This window comes from Electrona antarctica (assembly GCF_951216825.1).
Source record: "Electrona antarctica genome assembly, chromosome: 2".
NCBI lineage: Eukaryota > Metazoa > Chordata > Actinopteri > Myctophiformes > Myctophidae > Electrona > Electrona antarctica.
In genome coordinates this window covers 46,774,435-46,797,648 of record NC_136807.1, presented here as the reverse complement: position 1 = coordinate 46,797,648, position 23,214 = coordinate 46,774,435, and the positions used below count along the sequence as shown (strand labels likewise).

At 43.4% G+C, this 23,214-nt stretch overlaps 2 protein-coding genes across 4 annotated transcripts in view; both read left to right on the top strand.

Moving 5' to 3' along the window:
* Window positions 1–4,460, top strand: part of camkvl (CaM kinase-like vesicle-associated, like) — a gene marked incomplete at its 3' end in the record, with an annotated part of 108,579 nt that extends 104,119 nt beyond the window's left edge. Inside the window, 2 exon segments of the mRNA XM_079515803.1 lie at window positions 2,917–4,008; window positions 4,011–4,460. Coding sequence (XP_079371929.1) covers window positions 2,917–4,008; window positions 4,011–4,460 — 1,542 coding nt within the window.
* A 3,474-nt stretch (window positions 4,461–7,934) lies between these two features.
* The window catches only part of uba1 (ubiquitin-like modifier activating enzyme 1), a 31,946-nt gene continuing 16,666 nt past the window's right edge, over window positions 7,935–23,214 (top strand). Inside the window, exons 1-11 of one of the 3 annotated variants that reach the window (XM_079523701.1) lie at window positions 7,935–8,278; window positions 14,268–14,384; window positions 14,489–14,547; window positions 14,946–15,114; window positions 17,350–17,484; window positions 17,584–17,690; window positions 18,658–18,748; window positions 18,866–18,998; window positions 19,096–19,193; window positions 19,304–19,450; window positions 21,967–22,143. In XM_079523701.1, coding sequence (XP_079379827.1) covers window positions 14,268–14,384; window positions 14,489–14,547; window positions 14,946–15,114; window positions 17,350–17,484; window positions 17,584–17,690; window positions 18,658–18,748; window positions 18,866–18,998; window positions 19,096–19,193; window positions 19,304–19,450; window positions 21,967–22,143 — 1,233 coding nt within the window. In that variant the 5' untranslated portion in view covers window positions 7,935–8,278. Of the gene's footprint in view, window positions 8,279–12,170; window positions 12,423–14,267; window positions 14,385–14,488; window positions 14,548–14,945; window positions 15,115–17,349; window positions 17,485–17,583; window positions 17,691–18,657; window positions 18,749–18,865; window positions 18,999–19,095; window positions 19,194–19,303; window positions 19,451–21,966; window positions 22,144–23,214 lie in introns of those variants that run through there. The other 2 variants (XM_079523703.1, XM_079523702.1) reach the window with 2 other exon arrangements.

The following is a 23,214-nucleotide window of genomic DNA, read 5'->3' as shown; positions in this document are numbered from 1 at the left end:
CATTTGAAAACCTGTGTAATGGGACATTCTGCATAATTAGTACTTTAGGCACTTTAAGTACATTTTGAAGCCTATACTTTTGTACTTTTACTTTAAGTACATTTAGAATTCCGGACTTTTACTTGTAGTTGTAACAGAGTATTTCTATATTGCAATATTGATACTTCCTTAAGAAAAAAAATTGAGTATTTTTTCCACCACTGACATTTGTACACTCACGTTACAAATGGTTACGTTAATTTATCACTGAGGAGTTTACTCTGTGTGCAGGCATAGAAAGCAATTATGCTAAATATAGTCCAAATGATCATGATCTGTATCCTCTAGTGCTATCAGTGGTGAATGACCTCAACCCATTAAGACCGGAGTCCGATTCCATACAAATGTCTTCTAAATCAGTGCTTTTTCGTGCCAATTAAGGATCCCCACAATGACATGTATTTGGCTGCGTGCGTACCACATCTCAAAATGTTTTGAGCCAAAAGACAAGATGTATGTTAAAAAAACACTTGCTCACTCTGCTCAAAAATAGCAGATGGCACTGTGACCTTCTATATGTGCTATTTTTGAGAACCAATGCTATTAGTAACCAATGCTTTTTTTGAGAACCAATGTTCTACATCCTAAGAGTTTTCTGAAAGAGCGTGCTATAGAGCGTCGCAGTCCCGCCCCCTACCATGGACCAGGAAATGAAACCCAATGCATTTTTCCCATAGACATTTCATAAAGTATTTATTTAAAGACGGTTACGCCGCGGACAAAGCCAACTCGAGTCGTGACAACTCATGACAACACAAACAATATTTTGGACCAAACAAATAATTACAAAGAAGAAAAACAACAAAAGTGCCGTTTTTTTCTTCTTTCTAATTATTTGTTCGGCCCAAAAAAATGTGTTTGTTGTCATGATTTGTCACGACTCGAGTTGGCTTTGTCCGCGGCGTAAACGTCTTTAAATAAATACTTTCTGAAATGTCTATGAGGAAAATGAACGGAGAATCATTTCCTGGTCCATGGTAGAGGGCGGGACTGCGACGCTCTATACAGCTCAAATCTAAAATGACACGGATACTTCCCTGGCTTTAATGGGTTAATGTTGATGTTGATCACGAGGAGGAGGAGGAGGGTGAGGGTGATGACTGAGAGTGAGGCAGGTCACGCTGATAGTTCTGATGTGACAACGTGAATAACATCTCTTATTATTAACCCCCTTTCTCTCTCCCTCCATGTTGGTTGCCAGGACTTGAAGGTATCGTAGCTCCACTGTGAGAGAGAGTGGGGGTGGTCGGAGTTTTGGGGTGCAGACTCACGGTCTGTCTGGCATGACACAGCACAGAAACATCTTGATCATCATGGCTGATTGGCCTCTCTAGCATTAAGTGTTTTGTTTAATTGGTGCCAATCAACAGTGCACCAATCAATCCTAATTCACTAATCCAGTGCTTCTCATACAAGGACCCGCAAATTAATACCGTCTGTAATACCGTAATACCGTATATGCATTTGTATTTTACCATACCAAGATTTGTGTCGTTCAAATGTTTAAAAGATATTCACATCTTTTTTTATATAAAAAAAAGTACTCAAACAGACATACATGGAGACATACAGTGTACATACAGTACATAGAGACATACACACATAGGGATACACATAGCTGTTCATTGGAGCGGTTAGGTATCGCTCAAAAAGAAAGAGAAAAATAGCTACAAGCTCACAACATGTTGCATCGTGACATGTTGTCAGCTTGTTGATTGGCTATTTAAAAAAAGGAAAATTATGTATATAGGTTTAAAGTGGGTTTTAAAGACTGAGTTTAACATTTTGCTGAGGGGACCACCTGGAACGTACCCCTACAAGGTTCCCACTTTGAAAAGCACTGCACTAATCAACCAAACCTAAAAGGATATTCTGCCATAGAGAGAGAGATGTGTCGATCATGTCAGATTGTTGAGGCCGCTACCCACAACAAGCTCTGGTCCTGCCCACTGTCACTCAGCCTGTCCCAGAAGAGTTCCATCCGCTCTGCCCCACTTTTTCTTCACTGGATACGACTCAGATGTTCAAAGTGGGCCCTCTGATCCTTTCCCTATCCCTTATCTGCACTAATCTTTTAAACTGAGCGGTTGACTGCAAAACAAGCAAAGGAGACAATTGGTCTTGTTTATATGAAGATTGGTGTGGTTAAGGAGAATCATATATACAAGGGAAAGGACAGAAGGAAAGCCACTTGTGGACTATTGACATGCAGTGATGGGACTATTCAGCCCTCTTGTCATTCCTCTGAAAGTGATTCCCGGCTCACCGCCACCATACTGTGTCTCAGTGTCACATTCTAGTCGTACTTGAAGCCATGCAGAAGCTACCCAGTTAAGAAATACTGTTAACAGTGTGATATAATATCTGTGTCCAAATGGCTTTCCACTTCCAGAGAATCAGTGAAACTAAGAAACAATTTTCCGAGGTCACTCTCTTCCTTGCACCTCAAGGGTTTGTAGATTGCGAGGAGTCGGATAAATCTGAACATGATGGAACATCCCTCTGATTTGAATCTATCTGTTCATCTATATCTCGACCAATCGACAAACTACCGAGGGGTAGCTGTGGGAAGAATGGGTTCAAACGGGTTGTTTGAAACCAGTACGTATCTTGCCATAGGCTCCTGGAAGTGCATAGTAAGCACATGTCTTTCCATAGTGTTCACTTCACTAGAGTCACATGATCAGTGCTTAATATGATGATGCCTAATCATGGTGCCTTGAAGGGCTCTTAGTAATTTGCTTGACTTCTAGAGCTTATAAATGACGCTTGGTCATAAACAACTAATATCCAAATTGTTGGCGTTTACTGTACACTTCTCACTTTCTTTACCCTCCTATGTCTGTCTGTCTGTCTGTCTGTCTGTCTCTTCTTCAGAAAGCAATCCGTGTCACCACCTTCATGCAACGCCTGCGGAACCCAGAGGCCTTTGCTGAAGGTTCAGCGGAGGCACAGAGGGGCGACGGGGGAGGAGTGGATGAGCCTCACGGTACAAGTGGTGAGACTCAGGGACGTCAGCGAGACAGTGAAGGAGAGGGGACGTTGAGCGACGTGCCTTTAGAGGTTACTGTAGAAAATACACCGGCAGATGTAGATCGGGAGGAGGAGCGTGATATGGGAGATGTGATCAGAAGAGATGAGGATGTAAGAAAGCGACAGACGTACTGTCTGTCGGTAGGGCTTTCACCCACAGATATTAAGGAGCCTCCATCTCAGCCTAGCCAAGTGAATGTAGCCCCACGGCCTGCAGAAGTGGAGCCTGATATGTATGGGGCAAAGACAGCTACTGGTGATGGAACCAGAAGAATGGCTGCCAATTTGGGTCAAAGTACATCTGCATCAGAATCCACACAAACTCCAATAGTGAGCCCTGATCCTTCCAGTGTCCCAGAACCCTCCTTATGTCCTAATGTTGAAAATAAACACACAGGCACCACCCCTGACACCAGTAGCAGACGCAAGATGGCTGCAACCCTCCCTGGCCCAGCACCCACAGCCCTCACGGCAAAATCTGCGGCTACTGTGCCTCCGTCTGAGAAGAGGCCGGCCACCCAGGGAAAGGAGAAGGATGAGAGCGAAGGAAGCTGGTGCCAAACCCAGCTTCCAGAAGCAGTGGCGGAGAGGCCTGTTGGAGTGTCCGTGGCATCAGAAGGAGTGGGGGCTGCTGTCGGCACGGATGCAGGACTCGAGGTGGTGCTGAAGAGTGATGCTAGCCCCGTAGTCGGAAGGGATAGGGATGCCAGGGGGACAGACAGGTATAGTGCAGAGTTCAATACAGCCAGGGAAGGAGGTGTCCCAACAGGACCGCTATGTTACACACTAGGCGGCTCCGCTAGCTTGGGCCGAAATGCTACCCCGTACAACCCAGATGTCGGCGCCGTAGGGCTGGGGCTGGCGGCCGGGTACGGAACTCCATACAGCTCTCTGTATGCGAGTGGAGGAGGGATGGGCATGTACGGTACCGGGTTTGACATGGGAGTGGGAGGGCTGGGGGGCCGCGGGGCGCCACGAGCGACTGGCAAATGGACAGCGTGATCGAGCAGATCGAGAAGCAAATGGCCGCTGTGCTGGAGAAGATCGAGGGAGACATGCCCTCGCTGCTGGAGCAGATCAGCGACTGTCCCGTCGAGACGCAGCGTGCGCTGAGCACGCACGCCTCGCCCGCCACCTCCCGCGCACGCTCTTCACACCACCATCCCCCTACCGCCGGCGTTCTGTCCTCCACTCCACCTCCTCTGCCTACTTCTCCCAGACCCCCGATGCCTTCTCTCCCTCACCTCACCATTCCTCCTCCATCCTACCCCCCACCCTCCCCACCCACACAGTCCTTGGGTCACGAGGAGGGGGACAGGGAGGGACAGAGCGGGACTGCTCCTTCTAGCCAATCTCCCAGAACTGGGATGGGCAGAGGGAACATGTGAACATCTCCAACATCCCATTCAAGCCTGAGTTATGCTTGGTTGTGTGCCGTGTGTCGCGCATCGGAAATGGTTCTGCTATTTCCAACGCACGGCAGCTGCACGAAACGAAGTATTTAAATCACCCATCATGTGATACTTGGGTGAGGACACTGCCTCGCCAGGAAAAGTCTCATTATGTCACTCGCTGCCGTGTTTGACATAAACAACAAAAAGGGAAGCAAGCAATCAATGCTGTCGTTTTGGTTTTGTTTGTGTTCATGTTGACGTTTATAGTCTGTCATGCATACAGTACATTCCAATAGTCTCTTGACTGGAGGGTGGCGGGACCCGGTCTACTGTGTCGCAAGCATTAAGTCTCAGTGGTGCAGTGTTTTTAATCTGCATGGCTTGACTTGGACATCCGTGAACCCTGAGATTAATATCACATGACCTGCACCTGCGGGAGTCGAAGCACTGAGCATGCTTTTGTAAACGTTAAATTCCACACAGCATTATGAGGAGTTAACTTGCATATATTATTTTATACAGCACATAACTGCAGATTATCATTACCGCCGATATACGGGCTGTAAATACATACAAATGAACATATTATTCCTCGTTCTTTAGCCTCCTTTAACCCATTAAAACCTGGTGTCATTTTAGATTTTATTCCTTGGCTATTCAACAATGGCAGATCTACAAGCCTGCATCGCGTCACTTTGTGCCGTGCTGCGGGCTTGTACATCTGCTATTTTTTTAACATTTTTGAAAATATATGTTGAATAATTTTCTCCCTAATGTAGTCGTTATGTCAATTGATTCGTCCCCACCCACATTTCTGTGTATCCTACTGACTCACCTGCCAGTGAGGATTCCCCACCGGGAGGATGTAGAGCCTTCATTCTTCTCATCCCGCCCAACACTCCCCACCGACGGGTGGCGCCCCAGCCTGTACGTGCAATGACCAATATATCACCCTCCCCGTCTGACTTCACAGGCCAGTTGTGTCCGTGTAGTGTAGACACTCGACAAAGCCGGATGCATTCGCACCCACAACCTCTGGGGTTTACCACAATTTTGTATTTGTTTTGAACACAAATCTTCTCTTCTAGGAGAGCCTGGCACAAAACATTTGCAGATGGGGTGGGGGCGTCCACGGACAAGTATATACATATATCAATTTGGGGATCCTTGCAGTGTTGTCAAAATATTACTTTAACAGTAATATACTACTTATTACTTATTACTTAAAAAAAAGGAATAAAGTTACACTACTTATTACTCCCTGAGAAAGGTAACTAGTTACTTATTAGTTATTACTTTACTTATTACTTTTTTCTCTCGCCTCCAGTAATTGCGTATTTTGCCTAACAGTGCAGTCTAACAAGTTACACACACTAGTTTAGGTTGTTGTTCCGTGTTCCGGACGGTTTTAGGCCCGCCCTTCTGCATCCGATACTTCACACATACGTACCGACGAGTGTGCATCGTTTCCGTATCCGCTCTAGAGTCCTAGATCTAGAGCGGATCAGCAGTCTGCAAAGCAACTTGACCCCTATCCAGTCTACCATTATAAATAAACACTCAAACCCACAGTTCTACCAAGGCTTGTGAAAATAGTAATAATGTTACTTTAGGAAAAAAGTAACATGTAATATTATTACTCAGAATGTGAAAGTAACTAGTTAAGTTACATATTACTGGAAAAAAGTAATAATATTACTGAAAGTAGTATATTACTTAAGTTACTTGACAACACTGGATCCTTGGCACAAAAAAGTTTGAAAACGATCTAGAAGGCATTTGTAAAAGGAACTGGTCGCCCCCTGTCAGGTGATAAGAAGTGGCCTGCTCACTCCTCATGCATTGAAGGAAGCACAGTTTGGGGCTCTCCCCCGGTTGGCAGAGGGAGAGCAGCGCCCAGGACTACAGCATAGGCAATTGGCACCGGGTGAAAGAATGGGTTACAAAACCGTGGGATAAAAATGATAAAAGTAGAAGGCATTTGAAGAATAAGCCTCAGCTGGTCTTAATGGGTTAATAAATGTACCCACAACCCTTTACATATCTCAAAGCAGCAGCACATCCTCCAGGTCATCCATTGTTTTGTTTTTTGTTATTTATTTTAATGTAGCTACTCAAACCTTTGTGGCACTGTGTAATTATGTCTATTGTACAGACATGAATGAGTCTGGATGGATTAAGAGAAGGTCCTGCAGTACCATCCCTTTTAGTGTACAGTATATTTAACATTTATTGTACAGTATTTAAAGTACTGCATTGCCACTAAAGTCTTGTGAGAAGCTCCACTGCTGCTACACAGCATCTATTTAAAATAAATATATATACATATCCTATTCCTACCTACCATAAAAAAAATCTACCCATCATGTTTTTATTCATGTATTTATTTATTTATTTGTTTAATTCATTGAATTGGTATCCTTAACTGGGCTGTACTGTCGGTATTTGCATATTTTCCTCCTACAAGTGTTTTAAAAAATAAAATAAAAATAAAGTATTGTCTTTGAATTCCTTTCTGCTTTGGATCTATGTAAACAGGTTCTGTGTTTTTCCTGTTCAAAAATTGTCCTCTGTTAATCTTATGTACCCGTGTTAGTGGTCTGTCTTCTGCAACTCTTTCAATAAAAGAAAAGGTTTTGAAGCTGTCTGAGTGTGTGGTTATTATGCTATATAATTCAAACGGACGTCCAATGCTCCAATCCATCTCAAATGCAAGTACTCGGACCATTGTGGCAGTACAAGAAGCTTGATATGTAGGCTACTATCCACGGATACAGTACTAGGATACATCTGTGTACATAAAATTGTCTTATTTTGTCCAAAATGTTAAAACATGTAACGTATACATGATGTTAACATGCATGGTACATCATTATCAGAATTAATTGTTTCCTTCAACTTCTTGTTTATGCCCCAAAATAACAGGATACCAGAAATACCAGTATACAGGTTTTGTAGCAAATTTAGCAATTATAGAAATATTGGATAATATTAAATAAGCATATGTTCTGACCAGGTCACCCGGACCTAGTCATGTATACTTTACTTAATTTTAAAACATTTCCAAAACATTTGTTTTATAATTAACACACTGAGTTGCCCACCTGTCTTTGGCTGTGTTATATTATCACTACACTCACTACTATACACTATACTCACTACATATACACTTCCAAGATTCCGTTATGCCTACATGTCCCATGTGGCCCTGCGCGACCCGGGGCTAGTCTATTATTACATAGGGGTGGCACAAATATTTCAGCTTTTTAGACCTAAAATATCGCTTGAATCACGTAGTTATAAACCACAATAACTCATCGCTAAGTGGCCGTCTACATTGTCATCCACATTCAGCGCAACAATCTAATATTCCTTCCGAGAGTCTTAACACGTATTTTTAGGTTGTAATAGCCCACCCCTCGGTTGAGGGCGCACGGTGGTCGCGCCCGCACCGTGCACATGTTGCTGCTTTGCTTTGAACAGAATTAGTGAGCGTGCTGAGGAGAGACGCGCTGCTGGAAACAGCCGGCCAGGCAACCGTCCAGCTCTTCGCGGAAAAGAAGAAAGTCAAACCCCGGGAGCAGACCAGAACACACACCACCACCAGCAGATCACATCCCGCCACCCTCCTCTCTCCTTGACACGCCGACTTATCAAGTTCGCCGTCAACTTTCACGTGTCGAGTTGTCAAGTTTTGACTTTGTCAGGTTTCTTGTTCTTTTTTTAGCCAACAAGGTGCATTTTTGTTTGGGTTTTCCCCCCTTTCTTTTCTTTTTTGGTACTACAGATCAGGCCGAGTAATATCGGATGTGGTAAGTTATGCACACTTTGCGTTAGCTTACCGTTAACTGTCTGGGTTATACACACGTTAGTGGAATTTATACTTTTTAATAGTCTCTTTGGCGACACGACACGTTTCTCAACCGATGCGCACTTTTGTTTGGTTAGAAAAACATATACCGGTGTGCCTCTTCGTTTTCTCGGGGGACAGGTTTCGTGCAACGAAGTATATAAAACGAAGGCAGCATTTTTTAGCTACACTACAGCTAGTTAGGCTACCGTTAGCTTGGTTGGCTAACAGACTAGCGCCAGTGTGGGGGGAGAAAAAGTCGTTAGGTTGGATAGCTTTGCAAGCTAGCCGCTACGCACACTCACTACGCAGTCGTTTATTATAGACTCCCAAATATCCTGGCTCTGTTCTTTTCTCCTCTGCTAATGTTAGCAAGCAGTGCTGCCCCCGCCACCACCTCCCTTCTGTCTAGTTTCTAACGTTAGCCAGCGAGCCGCTGTCACTTAATAACGGTCACATTTGGTTGTGTGATGATGGGCACAATAGATTAGAGACGCCGTTTAACCAACTAGCTAACATTGCTTCTTTGGCCACTAGTAGTCACGTTAAGCTAACGTTGCTGTAGCTTTATCCCCAATAACCAGCAGCATTCCACAGACCGACACATGGGCATTGTAGGGCGCACTACAGTGGCACTGTGGCAGTGGGCAAAATATGGAACCCACTTGACTATTTTCGGCAATATACAGTAGCATTAGCTGACCATATACGGTTAATTTCCTACTTGATGCAAGTCGCCAACCAGCCTAACGTAACGTCACCGGTGTCTTATCTAGTATGGTGGGAATTGCATGCATTGCATGCTCTGATGCTTTTTCATTGAATAAGCTGGATAGATTCGGGGTTCCCCATGCATGGCTTCTACATGTGCACCCGAGAATAAGCGGCGGCCCACTTTTCTTCGGCCTGGCTTTGTCATGTCAGACACCCCCCTCCCCCATCACTCCTCCTGTCCTCTGTGCAGGCAGGCCATGGGAGCGAGGAATGCCGCTCACCCCCTGAACCTAACCCCAGGGTGACTGTTTACTAGTCTGTGTGGTGGGACCACAGGCTCGGTCCAACATAGCCATGCCGGCTATCCATCTGCAGCCATGGGCTGCTTGCGTAACCTCACTAACCTGCCACCAGTGTGTGTTTGTGCTTGACCTAATGTGTGCCCCCACTGCACCGTGCATCATCACCCTGTTTCATTCATTGATTTATACATTATAATCGGTGTGACGTCCGTATAGGAATATTAATAATGTATCGAGGAAAAACACTGTTTCAGCAACTTGCTGCATCGTTGTACATTTCTGGAGACTGGGACCTATGCTGCACTGCAATTGGTTGGTGTTGTACCACGACTAAACTGATCTGTTCATTTTGAAGAAAGATGCTGCAATTACCGCTTCTGCGCTTCAATTCATATTCTTTGATTGCTTTTTGCATTATTGGAACACAATGTTGTTTCTCAACCATAGCAAAAATAATGTTCCCCCTCGGGTTATTCCACTTACTAGCAATAATAATTATGTTCGAGTATTTACGCGTTCTAATTCTCGTTCATTGTTGGTCTTACTACGGCTCATTGTACAGAATGGAACGACCTGGCAGCCAGGCACATCTGACAAGGCGGGATCATGTACATTAGCAGCACCCTAGCCTAAAAAAAAGACGCCAAGGCTAGATTAGTGACGTCACACTATTGGAAGTGTGGGAAGACTGTACTTTCATCCTGGTCATGATGAAAGTGCATGTCATGATCTTATGACTATCGGGGAAAAAATATATTACAAAAATAATATTGTGAATGTGATTTGAGACTAGATATCTGGAATTGAATATCCTAATATATGGCATTATGTGCTCTTGTATATTCCTGGTTTAGGTCACTCATTTTACACTTTGAAACATTTCCCAAAAATGCTAGGTCATCATGCAAAGGCTTGCATTAATTTTTGAGGTGCACTAGCCTCCTAGATTTTGTGTAAACACAAACATTGAAGACAAAAGTGAGGTTGCAAATGGTGATTGGCCAGAATGAGATGATGTATATTGATGACATATGATAAGAGACTTAAGAGTGCCCCTCACTTCACACAGGTGTGATTTTTGAGGGGAGCTAGCCGCTCCTATATCCAGCTTTAGTGTGTGCATAAACTTTGTCTTACACAAACATTAAATTCCTGTTGACAATGAATGGAGAATTTTATGTCCTAGTGTAGCAAATAGACAGTGTCTATTTTACGTCACAATGATGTACAATGATAAGAGTGCCCCTCACTTCACATGGGTGATTTATTTTATATAAAAGTCAAGCATTACATTTAGGACATTTGCACTACACACGAGCCCTACCACACTTATGGCTTGCTTGGTGACAAAATGACATGCACTTTATCAACATGACGATAATGAAGTTTTGCTGTTACCGCAGCGTTTCACAAAAGTGGTGTCTGAGGGGTCCTCCTTGAGGCTGTTCCCAGGGGTCCCTGGCAAACATTTATTTCAGTTATTTCAGTTAATTCAGCATCAGCTAATTTTAACCCAATCTTAAAGCTATACAAAGACTAGCGTCGCAGTCATTTTCCCATTCATTTTCCCCATAGACATTTCAAAAAGTATTTATTTAAAGAAGTTTATGCCCCGACAAAGCCAACTCTTGTTTAGCCGCAGTTTTCAACTCTATATTTTTTTTACAATGGGATGAATCTAGAGTTGCAATACCCTCCATTGACTCCCCACTCATCATATTGCGTTTGCGATCTGCTGGTCTTAAACAACGTTAAACTCACCAACATTGCAGCTGTAGTCCAAGCTTGAATTATGCTCTTTCAATCTGCCGAGCTTGTTTTTCATAAAAATCCCCCGTAGACATGTTATGAGCTACTTTCTGTCCAAAATATTCCACAAGCGATATTCCTGCCGTAATATTCAACCTGCCGTAAAACAAGACGTGTGGGAGAGCGCTTGTTTAATAGAAGGCTGTGCGTGACGGGGCGTCGTGCTGCGTCCGCCTCTTCTTTGGGTGTCTTACCTGCGCAGGTAAGATTCTATTAAACAAGCGCTCTCCCACACGTCTTGTTTTACGGCAGGTTGAATATTACGGCAGGAATATCACCTGTGGAATATTTTGGACAGAAAGTAGCTCATAACATGTCTACGGGGGATTTTTATGAAAAACAAGCTCGGCCGATTGAAAGAGCATAATTCAAGCTTGGACTACAGCTGCAATGTTGGTGAGTTTAACGTTGTTTAAGACCAGCAGATCGCAAACGCAATATGATGAGTGGGGAGTCAATGGAGGGTATTGCAACTCTAGATTCATCCCATTGTAAAAAAATATAGAGTTGCAAATTGCGGCTAACTCTTGTTGTGACAAAACATGACAATAAACACAATGTTTTGGGCCGATCAAATCATTAGTAAGAAGAGAAACAAAACAAAAGGTGTTGTACCCTGCCTTTTTTTCTTCTTACTAATTATTTGATCTGCCCAAAACATTGTTTATTGTGCTCTGTGTGTGACTTGTGTAATTTTATTGGTGTGTATCTTTTTTTCTACATCTTGGTTTTTATAAACATTTCAATATCTTGTATGATAGCCTGCGGCACAACAATATTTATATTATAATTTGGGGGTCCTTGACATGAAAACGTTTGAGAACCACTGACTATTCTAAAGCACTTCCGCAGTTGTCAGTGATCACGTCACTGACTAATCCCCGGCTTTATGTACTGTAGTGTGGTGGGTAGCCCCATAGATATGGGTAGCACCGGGCGGCGTGCAGCCAGCCAGCCAACCAAGCCTTCTTCCCCAGCCCATGCGTCACACTCTCCTCTCCGCCCCTTCAGCCCCATCTGCCATTTTGGTTTTGTTCCCGTCTGCAGTCGCAAAGCCAGCAACGCGATTAACATTGGACTCTCGAGCAGGAGAGGAAAAAAACGACATAGTGACTCGACAATATAGCCTAGTAGGAAGCCCCTTTAACCAACCCCGCATTGCGTTTCGTTCTTTTTTTGTCCTTAACCGGCTGAATCCAACCATCGTAATTGTTGACACCCCGGACATCTAAAGGAAGAGAGGAGCGGTTTGCTTTGAGAAGGGACAGAGAAGGATTATTGGTAAGACAAGACAAATCAATGGGGGCACGAGTGCAGCAGCCAGTTGCTAGGCTTTCATCCGGCAGAATAAATGGCTGCTTAACAATAAAGTTCGAGTGTTTTTTTCCCTTCTATGTCGGTGGGCAGGTGTTAGAAACTGCTAAAACACCCATGCGGTCGTGTGTTAGCTATCAGAACGAAGCTATTGTCATTGGTAGGAGGAGAGAGCAGGTTGCTACCCTTTTTTTTTTTTTATTACAACAAGCCAGCTAGCGAGACCGTGAACTTGTGTTCCGCACTGGGGTTGGATTGGAAGGCCTAGTGGAGAAGTCAGTCCGCTAGACTAGAGTGGATCCCGGCTGGAAGTCCGGTGTTTTCTTGCTGCTATAAGTTATTAATGTTGGGTGCTTAGCGGAATGAATGATCCACTCACTGCACAAGCCAAAATCACTTATAGGTGTGATTATTAGCGGTTAACACGACCTACTATCTCCCCTCCCTCCGTGGAGAGTCTCTTTGTGCTGTGTTAACTCAGCTGTTTGTTTTAGGACGTTGTCTTTTAATTTGGAAAAGAGTGGAAAATGTTGCCCACAGGCTAATCAATATCTTCAGATGGGGATTTATTTAAGCGAACGGGCGTAATCCGAAACCTACGTGGGGAGCTTTGCTGTATCATTCTCGATGCCTTCATTTTCGCTTTGGTGGCTAGTAATAAATCGGATCATAATATGCTGGGTTAGATGTGAATATGTCGGGTGGCTTTTTTCCTCCCATTTCTCGTTCGATATAAACTTGAAGCTTTCATAAAAATAAAACATCTGGCTGTATTTTGCATCATAAAATGTTACGGTACCCATAGCCAGAAGTTTTACTTCTGGCACGCAGGCAGGGATGCGGAAATTCTGGTTTGTCTAATAGAGAATCGATTCTTTAATAATATGAGACTTGTTTCAGTTCTCCAAGTAACTTGTCTCAAGAAGACTCATAATAGCGACACTTGCAATGCGCGTGATGTTTTATTTTTATTTTGTATAACTCTACAAATAAATAATTGGTGTTCTTTCGTAGCCACTTCTAAATGATGGCGTGGCCCTTGCTTCTACACCTGCGAGTCATTGTCAAAGTGTTGCACCCTGTGCTCTTGCTCTACCGCAGTGAAGTTCTAATGATTCAGCGCTTTTGTTGAAACGAGGTGGGCGGTCCCTACATAATAATAAACAATACCGGTACATAAACAAGCCACCTCTGTCTCAGGGTATGAAAAGGGCTGATAATGCTGCTATTCATGTCTCTACCCAGGACCCAGTTCGTTTTCTAGCAGATTTTTTTTTGCTTGGCATGCATCCAGCCCAGCTGCTACCCAAACTAGAAATCCTTTCTTTCCTCGCAACATGAAAGGGATGGGATGGTGTTTAGCTTGGATACCTATCATAAAGATGTAATCATCTTGCCTTACAATTTAAACATTTTACATGGTGAAAACCACTATCATGGCCTATAAACGTAAATAAATGTCAACTTTGAACTGTCTTTGTACATAATGTCCTTGTTAAGGCCTATTCATACTCCAGTTTAAGGTGACCACTGAAACGGTGGTTAGTGTTTGGGTGAGCGGTGAGTCGCTTGTCACTCACTGCGGCATGATGTCATGTTGTAATTTCCGGTGGTCACCTACCGTATCATCTAAAACTGGAGTATAGGCCTTTAAAGTAATTAAACTTTTCATAATGGCCTCATTACTGGTTGAATATAAATAACACCGTAATGGGAACTCTCGAATCGATGTTGGACTGTTGGCCGCCACTTGATCAATGTGATTGGGAAATGAACGTTCCGTAATGTGCTGTGCGTGTGTTTGCATCACAGATGTCCAGCTCGCCGCTGTCCAAGAAGCGTCGCTTGTCAGGAACAGAGACGAAGACGGGATCCCACTGCTCCTCCTCTAACTCTGTCAGAACTGAACTGTCCCACACACCTGCCAACGTAAGCGCACACACCTGCCAATCTAAGGGCGCACACACACACACCATAATTTGGTACTGGCAAAACATGCAACACAAACTGACATGTGCCATATATCTCTCCAGGGCATGGCGAAGAATGGCAATGATGCTGAGATCGATGAGGGCCTGTACTCCAGACAACTGTAAGTTCCATCATAATCTTCATCAATCAAGCCTGCACTCATTTAGCCTCATGAACTAGTCGCGCGTAGCCAGACAACTATTCCACAATCTCCTAATGCTATATTGAGTCTGGAACGACACCTTCCGAATTCCGAGTAAGGAAACTGCCATTTCCGTTCACGTAAATATATTTTAAAATATCTTTACATTTAATTTTTATTTACACGATTTGTCACAACAAGAGTTGGCTTTGTCCAAGGCTTAAAAGGTCTTTAAATACATTTTGAAACGTCCTGGAAAAATGAATGGGGAATTCTCTTCCGGGCCTGTCGTCAGGGGCGAGACTGCAACACTATTATGAAATGCCCAGACTAGAGATGATGCATTGGCTACATGTGGATGCCTTTTCGTCCTGCAGTTATGTGCTGGGCCATGATGCCATGAAGCGCATGCAGAAGTCCAATGTCCTCGTCTCTGGCATGAGAGGTCTTGGAGTGGAGATTGCCAAGAACGTCATCCTGGCTGGAGTCAAAAGTGTCGCTGTGCACGACCAGGGTGTCGCGGAGTGGAGAGACCTCTCCTCACAGGTGAGTTGGTTTACAGCACAATTTTAGTTAACAGTTTAAGGGCCCATGACGTAAATGTCCGTCATGGTACTTAGTACGGTCATGTGCCCGAGACGGAGATTGATTAACCTCCATCAAATTAGTGATATCAAAACCGGTCGCATCGCTCTACAGCCTAGAATCGCTTGTTGCGCAATCCTCGGTGTTGCACAACAGTGACACGTCATCGAAAATGTTCCCTGCCTGTTTAGCCGACCACAACGAAAATCTTAAAACGTTAATAACTCGCGATCTAAATCATCCCGCCTAATTATAAAAAAAGGTGTGTTTAACGAGCAGTCGCTAGTCTCGTTAGATTTTATCTTACCTCCCGTTGTTGTCGATCGCATCGATAGTGTTGTGGCTATTGTTAGCTGCTACACAGACATTCACAACATCCGGTCCATCGGTAAAAGTGGTCCGGGCGCTATAACCGATGGGCACATTTTATTAATGGATTAAATAACCCCCGGGCCCTTAAGGTGTTAATTGGTCATGATTATTACATTTATTGTCGTTTGGCTAGTTTTTATGGCATGGCTCTGCAGCAGGCTAGCAGTCTATAAGAAGGCCAGTGTGTGTCCTGTCCAGAGCTAAGCTCGCAAATGTCAGGACCGAACAGTGCCAAATGTCTTGAGCCCAAATTTGGAGTGATTACTAATGCATGGGTCATAACTGACGTCATCGATATCTGCCGTCCTTGCCACATGAAGTCAGAGATCCACATTGGACCTATGTCATTCCCATGTGGATCCCAAGATCCACACGATTGGATTTATTTTGATACATGAAACTGAAAGGTCAATATAATGGTATTATTATTACTCATTCTGTTGTAGCCATCTACTAACAATAGGGCGGCAGCAAGCAGCCCCTCCCTTACTGACCATGACTGACCTAGATTTAGCAGTGTGTAGCCTGTGCTAGGGGCACAGACTGGTAGTGAAGAGAGAAGGCCTATTGGACACATCGCTATGGGAATAAAACAACCATGTTGCCTGTTGTCAGACCATAGCCTGATTTATACTAAATCCTACGATGTTGTCGTGCGCTGAAAATAGCCTGTCAATCGGCTATTTTCAGCGAGTGACACGGTCGTACGACAGAGCATGAATTTTGCATGACACCTTGAGTTTGGCTTGTTCAATTTGCGTCCAATCTACTAAATGTAGAGATTGGCCTACTGTATTCAGTATGATGAAGCGGGGATGAAATACTTCTGATGCAACTAAAAGTAGTTCTGAGAACCTCACCCCAGCTTAGTGCTGCAGCTGCACAATTACTAGATTCAGACACAGACCCCTATGCGATCTCATTTATGCAATTGAGCAAGAATCGTGCAGCACTTGTTGTTGTTGTTTGTCTGTTTAAAGACACAGTAGTTGGCTCTAGGTGCCACATTTTGAATGTAGTAATGTTCAGCAATTACAGACTAAAGACAATAAATATTTTCATGGGAAAAAAATGAATTGTGTGAGAATCGTGATCTCAATTCTTGTAAAGGAATATCGAGATTCACATTTGAGCAAGAATCGTACAGCACTACCCCAGCTCCTTATATGCACATTGCCATTTGCCACGGCTCACATAGTCTGCTCATTAAAGTACCATTAAACAGCCTCGATTTATCATGACTTACTTATTATAGCGACCCCCGCTATGATCCATTTGAATCCATCCTCCCATTTATCACCATGTCTGGTACACATTCCTCAGTATATTGACAGTAATTATTGATTGTTCACTAAATTATGCATCCCTACAACATATTACAGAGGGACTGATATAGATGGTCATATCGGTATCTGCAATATCGGCCTAAAAATACTATGTGTATCAAACGGAACCGATATCAAAATAATATCGGTTTTAGACAATATTTTGGTAACTGGTCAAACATTGGCCAAATTGTCAAATATAAGAATATTTTGAAAATATACCATCTAAAAGTTGTGAGCTTGTAGATCTGCTACTTTTTCCACTATATCTGTGGAAATAGGTCAAACAAAATGTAATGACTCAACTCCTACATTCAAAGTGCTTGTCAGGGTGGGAGGTTCCCCTTTCAAATATGATTATGGGCGGGTTGAGAACCACGGGCCTAAAATCAGATAATAAGAATGCACTGTTCTTTTGAAGTCTGCATTTGTACCCAGAGTTTGTTACTGCGTAATGTCGATAGTGTGCATTCCTAAAATGTTGTGTTTGTTTTGTCAGTTCTACCTGCGGGAAGAGGATCTAGGTAAGAACAGGGCAGAGGTGAGTCAGACTCGTCTGGCTGAACTCAACAGCTATGTCCCCGTGGCAGCCTACACAGGAACACTCACAGAGGACTACCTCACCCAATTCCAGGTATATGTTCGCTACCAGCACTTTTTAATCCAATTGAAGAGTGTGGATTAGAGATGCTCCGATCAATCTGTGATTTCACATTTTGTTCCTGTGCTCTAGGTGGTAGTGCTGACCAACTCCAGTCTAGAGGAGCAGCACCATTTAGGTGAACTTTGCCACAGCAATGGAGTCAAGCTGGTCGTCGCAGACACACGGGGACTGTTTGGGTAAGAGTCTTAAATGTGCCATTTACTCGCTAAAACCTAAGACGTTTTCACGGTTGAGAACCACTGGTGCACATGTCCCAATAGAGCTACAGTAATTGGTGCCATTCTATTGTGAAGAGGCTACAAAACAACCCAGTAACCACATACTGCACCACATTGCACACAGTCTACAGACCGAACTGCATATTTTAAAATGGATGACATGTTTTTGTTGCCATGCTAGTTATTTGGGTAGCAGATGTACACAGTGAAAGGATACGTCCTGCCTGTAAATTGTGCAACTTTCATAGTCCTTTCAAAGTCTGCAGGATTGATGGAGGTATGTGAGGATGTCCTCGCAGGCTTGAGAAGAGCTGTTGAACCAGTTCAAAAGGGTTCATATGGAGCGTTAGAGCAGTATGACGTTATGACCCAGATGAACTCTAGCCTCCATATGCAATATTCATGTTATAGGTGAACATTCAGCAAGAATATTGGCAAAGAGATCTTGTGTAGAGGCCAAAGAAATGGAGGGGACCAACTATAGACCCCTGGGAGATGCCGTCTGCCAAAGTGTGTTCTTATCGCACCATGGCTCTTTGGTCACAGTGGCTCTATGTGGTTGCCGTCCATGCAAAGCATTGACTGACTTGAATTAATTTGAAACTGCCCACAATCGTGACATAACACAACCATAAGATACCTAGTTATTACTAGGTACTAGCTTGACTTTACAAATGAGTTGCCTTACTTTATCTTTCAAGATGTAGCCAGTTTGTTGCAATTATAATTTCAGCTGTGATTTCTAAATGCACACAAATTGTAATTCATGGAAATGTTAAACAAAATGGGAAGCCTTCTCTTAGCCATCCTGCATCGTGTCCTGCTGTGGCACATAGGCGAGTTTAAAAAAACATCCACAGCTTTATTGGTTAATTTACGTCGTCTGTCAATGAGTTTCTAATATTGGCTTATGTCTGTTTTGTAGCATGTTGTTCTGTGACTTTGGTGAGGATATGGTGGTGATCGACTCAAACGGAGAGACGCCTCTGAGTGCCATGATCTCCATGATCACCAAGGTTAGTCGATGCACTGGACCACCCAAGGCATGATCAAAACCCTAGCTACTGTCATGTTTCATCACTTAATGGGAAGCGAGTGATATGCAAAGATGTTTGGTCACCCCGTTTCTCCAGGATGCTGCTGGCGTTGTGACATGTCTGGATGAAGCGCGGCATGGCTTTGAGAGCGGAGACTCTGTCACCTTCACCGAGGTTCAGGGTATGACCGATCTAAACGGCTGCAAGCCTGTTGAAATCAAGGCTCTGGGTAAGACGCATTTCCACATAGGATGTTGTCACAACGTTGGATGAACTTTGGTCAATTTTGGTGATTATTGTTTAACTTGTCTGTCCTCTTTACTCAGGTCCCTACACCTTCAGTATCTGCGACACAACTGGCTTTACTGATTACGTGAGAGGTGGGATTGTGTCTCAGGTCAAGATGCCCAAAAAGATAGCTTTTGTAAGTGGCTCCCATTTTTACTGCGTCAAGCAACTAACTGCAAGGTCACAGACGTTGCAGGTTGACGACCCTGCCGTATCTCACTTTGCTGCGTTGTCTTACCTGTGCAGAAATCACTCACATCCTCCATGGCCGAGCCAGAGTTCACAATGACAGACTTTGCCAAGTTTGAACGTCCAGCACAGCTGCATGTGGCCTTCCAGGCTCTTCACGCCTTCCAGAAGAAAAACGAACGCCTCCCCAAGCCTTGGAACCAGGTAACGCTGACGTTTTCTATTTGGAATGATGAAATTATAAGTGCATAATGTTAACACTCCGATTGGCAAAAACGGTAGGTCTCCGTCCCATCAAATAATCCCACTCCGCGCCCAGGACGGAGATTAATCAAAAGTTCAGTTTTTAATCGTATCGTAAGGGAGCGCACCACTCTACCGGCTGGTAGTGTCGATTGAGCAACATTCAATGTCATTTCCGGTTGGGACGTCATCCAAATTGGTCCCCCTTCATTTTAGTGGATGGGAGGAAAAATCTTAAAACGTGAATAACTCTTTATCTACAGTACATCAATGCTTCCAATTCTAACCAAAGATTTTGTTTTAGACGGCCCTTCGCGGTCCCGTCGCTTGTCGCGTTAGAAGTAATCATACTTCCCGTTGTCGATCCCCTCGGGTGTTTTGGCTACATCTAGCTTCTTCTAGCTATTTCCAAAATGGTGCGGAGCAACCTTGAAATAGGCTCTGAAGCTGCAAATCGCTGGGCGCCCTGATGTAATCGTTCCAAATACCCCCGGGCGTTCGGGGTGTTAAGATGACCTCTGTCAGGAAATGTTTAAAAGGCATAGTGTAATGCATTGAACACTATGCATAGAATAAACATTTGGATTCTATAGATTTGAGTAATTTAGATTCCATAGACTCCAGCATGTCTTCTATGTAATATGTTGCGCAGCAACTGCGGAAATGGCCTATTGACAAGCTCTCAATGCAACAGAGCTTGTAGAATAGTTTTTATTTTAAATCTAGAGCATTTGAAGTGGTCAAACTCACTATTTATTGAGAAGCATCTTCCATAAAATCTTAATGGTCTCGGATATTTCATATAAAAGCAACGGTTAAAGCCATAGTCTGTGATTTCTTCACCTGGTTGGCAATATGTAGCACAGCAGGAACAATATGATTAAAACTGTTAAATGTTTGCAGTGGTTTAGTGTTTTTCTTTTGGTACCACAGCGTTTTAAATGACGTCACGTGCACGCACGCATGCGCACAGAACAACCGACAGCTGACAGTGAGTCAACTCACCAGTGTTAGAAAGACCAGCGTTAGAAAATATCTTCTTAAAAAACTTAAAATTGATTAATATTATAGTTTACTGGTGTATAAATAGTAGTTGGAAACTTTAGGAACCTTTATAAATCTTCTCAAGGAATGCCTTGAATTTAAAGGTATGTATAAGGATGAACAAAAACGATGTTTTTCTGACTCTAGTCTTGATTGCATTTGCATTGAGTTTTTATGTTCTAGTTTCAAATGATATGAACAGTAATTGGCTTTTTTGCCATTTTGTTCAGTTAAAGAAAAGCTGCATAGGCCATTATAGTATTAAGTAGCAATTGTAGCAATAACATACGAATATGTTTGCATTTCTGTCAAAAGGTTAATCACATTTTCTATTAAAACGTGATTATTTCTTGCTGATGGAAACAGCTGTTTCATGATTCATTAATCTTAAGAAAAACACAGCCTAGTAAAAAAATAATAAATGAGGTAAATGCACACTTTCATTTTGCACAGCATGTTACTTAGTTTAGTTTACTTCAGGCAGCTCGCCTAATTGGTCATCCACTGTCACTGCGTCTGCTGCTGGAGGTGTGGCTGCAGTAGAATAAGCATAACTAAAACGTTTGCTTTGAAGGAATCTTTTCCTGAGCTGCGTTCAGACATATCTATCTAAAACTCAAGCCTCAAACTGTGACTCCGCCCACCCCCGGGTGAAGTTGTGATTTGCTCTCGTTTACTGCAATGCAATTTGCGGCATTTTAAAAACAATATTGAGCAGAGTAGCGATTATCAAACGTATTTGCAATGCCATACGTTGAAAGATCTGTTGCCTGTGGACAAGGCACGCTACCTCCGCAAGTTAGATCGGCATAGATGTTTGTCCGTATGTGATTAAGGATTGGACCAAGTTGCATTGGCAGCCATAGAAAATTCTTACCCCAGGCTAAAACCGGATGTGACGTTTTTGGGCGTTCCTGTCTAGCGTGGTGTCAGTTTATCTATCTATCGATCTATCTGCCTCGGTTCGTCCCGTTTGTACTGTGCCAGGTCTCACCACGCCAGTTCGCGCAATTCTCGCCTTTGCATGGAGTTAACATACTCAACTGTTACCTTCATGCAGTGTATGAGGACGTTGATGGTAAACAAATGCTAATTTGTTTTTGTTACTCGTACTTGACACGGTGTGTGAATCTGGGGGGACGTGTTGGCCGGGGACACACTCACTGCCACCTGTTATGCAAGTAGGCTAGCAGTTGACCCAAGGATTTTTGGGTATGTACGGCGTGGACCGTTCCGTTCCGTCCCTGCGCGTGCACGTCACAAAATTACTGTTACCACGGTGTGGTACTGCGTTCTATGAGCACGACACCACTTTTGATTGTTTGGGAAACGGCGCTAGTGTGCAGGGCTCCTGTCACACGGTTTCACACATTGCACCCATTTTCAGTGGTGAGATTGTATTTAGATTGAATCCACGTTGCTGTGTATTCCAGGCTGATGGTGATGAGATGGTGACGTTGTCTAAGGAGGTGAACTCGGCCCTGACGGGGTCGGCCAAAGTGGAGCAGCTGGACGAAGCTCTCATCAAGAAGTTTTCCTGCGTAGCTGCCGGCGACCTGGCACCACTCAACGCTTTCATTGGTGGACTGGCCGCACAGGAGGTTATGAAGGTAAGCAGACTTGCCATCAGTGTTTTCGTCGACTAAAACCAAGACGAAAAATGTTCGTCGACTACCTGTTTTCACTGACGAAAACTACATGGAAACTAAATAAACGAAGCTACGATGACTAAAACTAAGACTAAATATACTGACAATTTCATCAACAAATAAAAACTAGACTAAAATGTTAGGAAGGGACTAGTGGACAAGATAATCCAGTATAAGTCATTTTACAATGAGTTGCATGCTGAAAATAGACAATCTACAAGCCCACAACGCGTCGCAGCGTGAAGCATTGTGGGCTTGTGGATCGTCTATTTTCAGCAAGTGGCATTACGACGGCATCAAGGCCCGCCGAAATACATTTTGTTCGACTAAATCAACTGTAGAGTTAGTCGACTAAAATCGGATGATATTTAGTCGACTAAAACTAGACTAACACTAAAACATTCCGGGTGACTAAAATGAAAACAATGAAAACAATTCAAGAGACTATGACTAAAACTAAAATCAAAATGTGCTGCCAAAAACAACGCTGCTTGCCATGCTGTTTATTCACCAGACCTAGACATATCTAAAATAAGGAGAGACTGTATGCATTCATTGCATTGGTATTCTGTGTATGTGCAAGTTGATGAGGATTTGTGTGGTACAACTGCAGTCAAATGTTACAGATGCAGATTGAAATACTTGTGTAATCATTTTGTGCAGGCCACACCCTTGAATGTTGCACTTGGAGGACATACTTAATTAAAATGAAGATGAAAAAAAATATTCTTTTTTCTGGAGGACACAGTTGTGCTTTTTTTCGCACAGAGAAAAACGAGCTCTTTCATAGAACAGGATCTCTTTCATTGTTCAAGGTCTCTTCTCGGATATGGAAAGAACATCGTGTTTGAGGCATGAGAAACACTGGTGTGTGTTTTAACCCATTGAGGCCAAATCTGGGAACGCCTTCTAGGGCCTGACCTAAGGTTTCTGAAAACCTTCAAATTCTGATTCTTTTTTTTTTTTTTAATAGTTATGTTGCTACATGTATAGCATTAACTGATGAGACACAGCGCGCGCTGGCATAAAAGG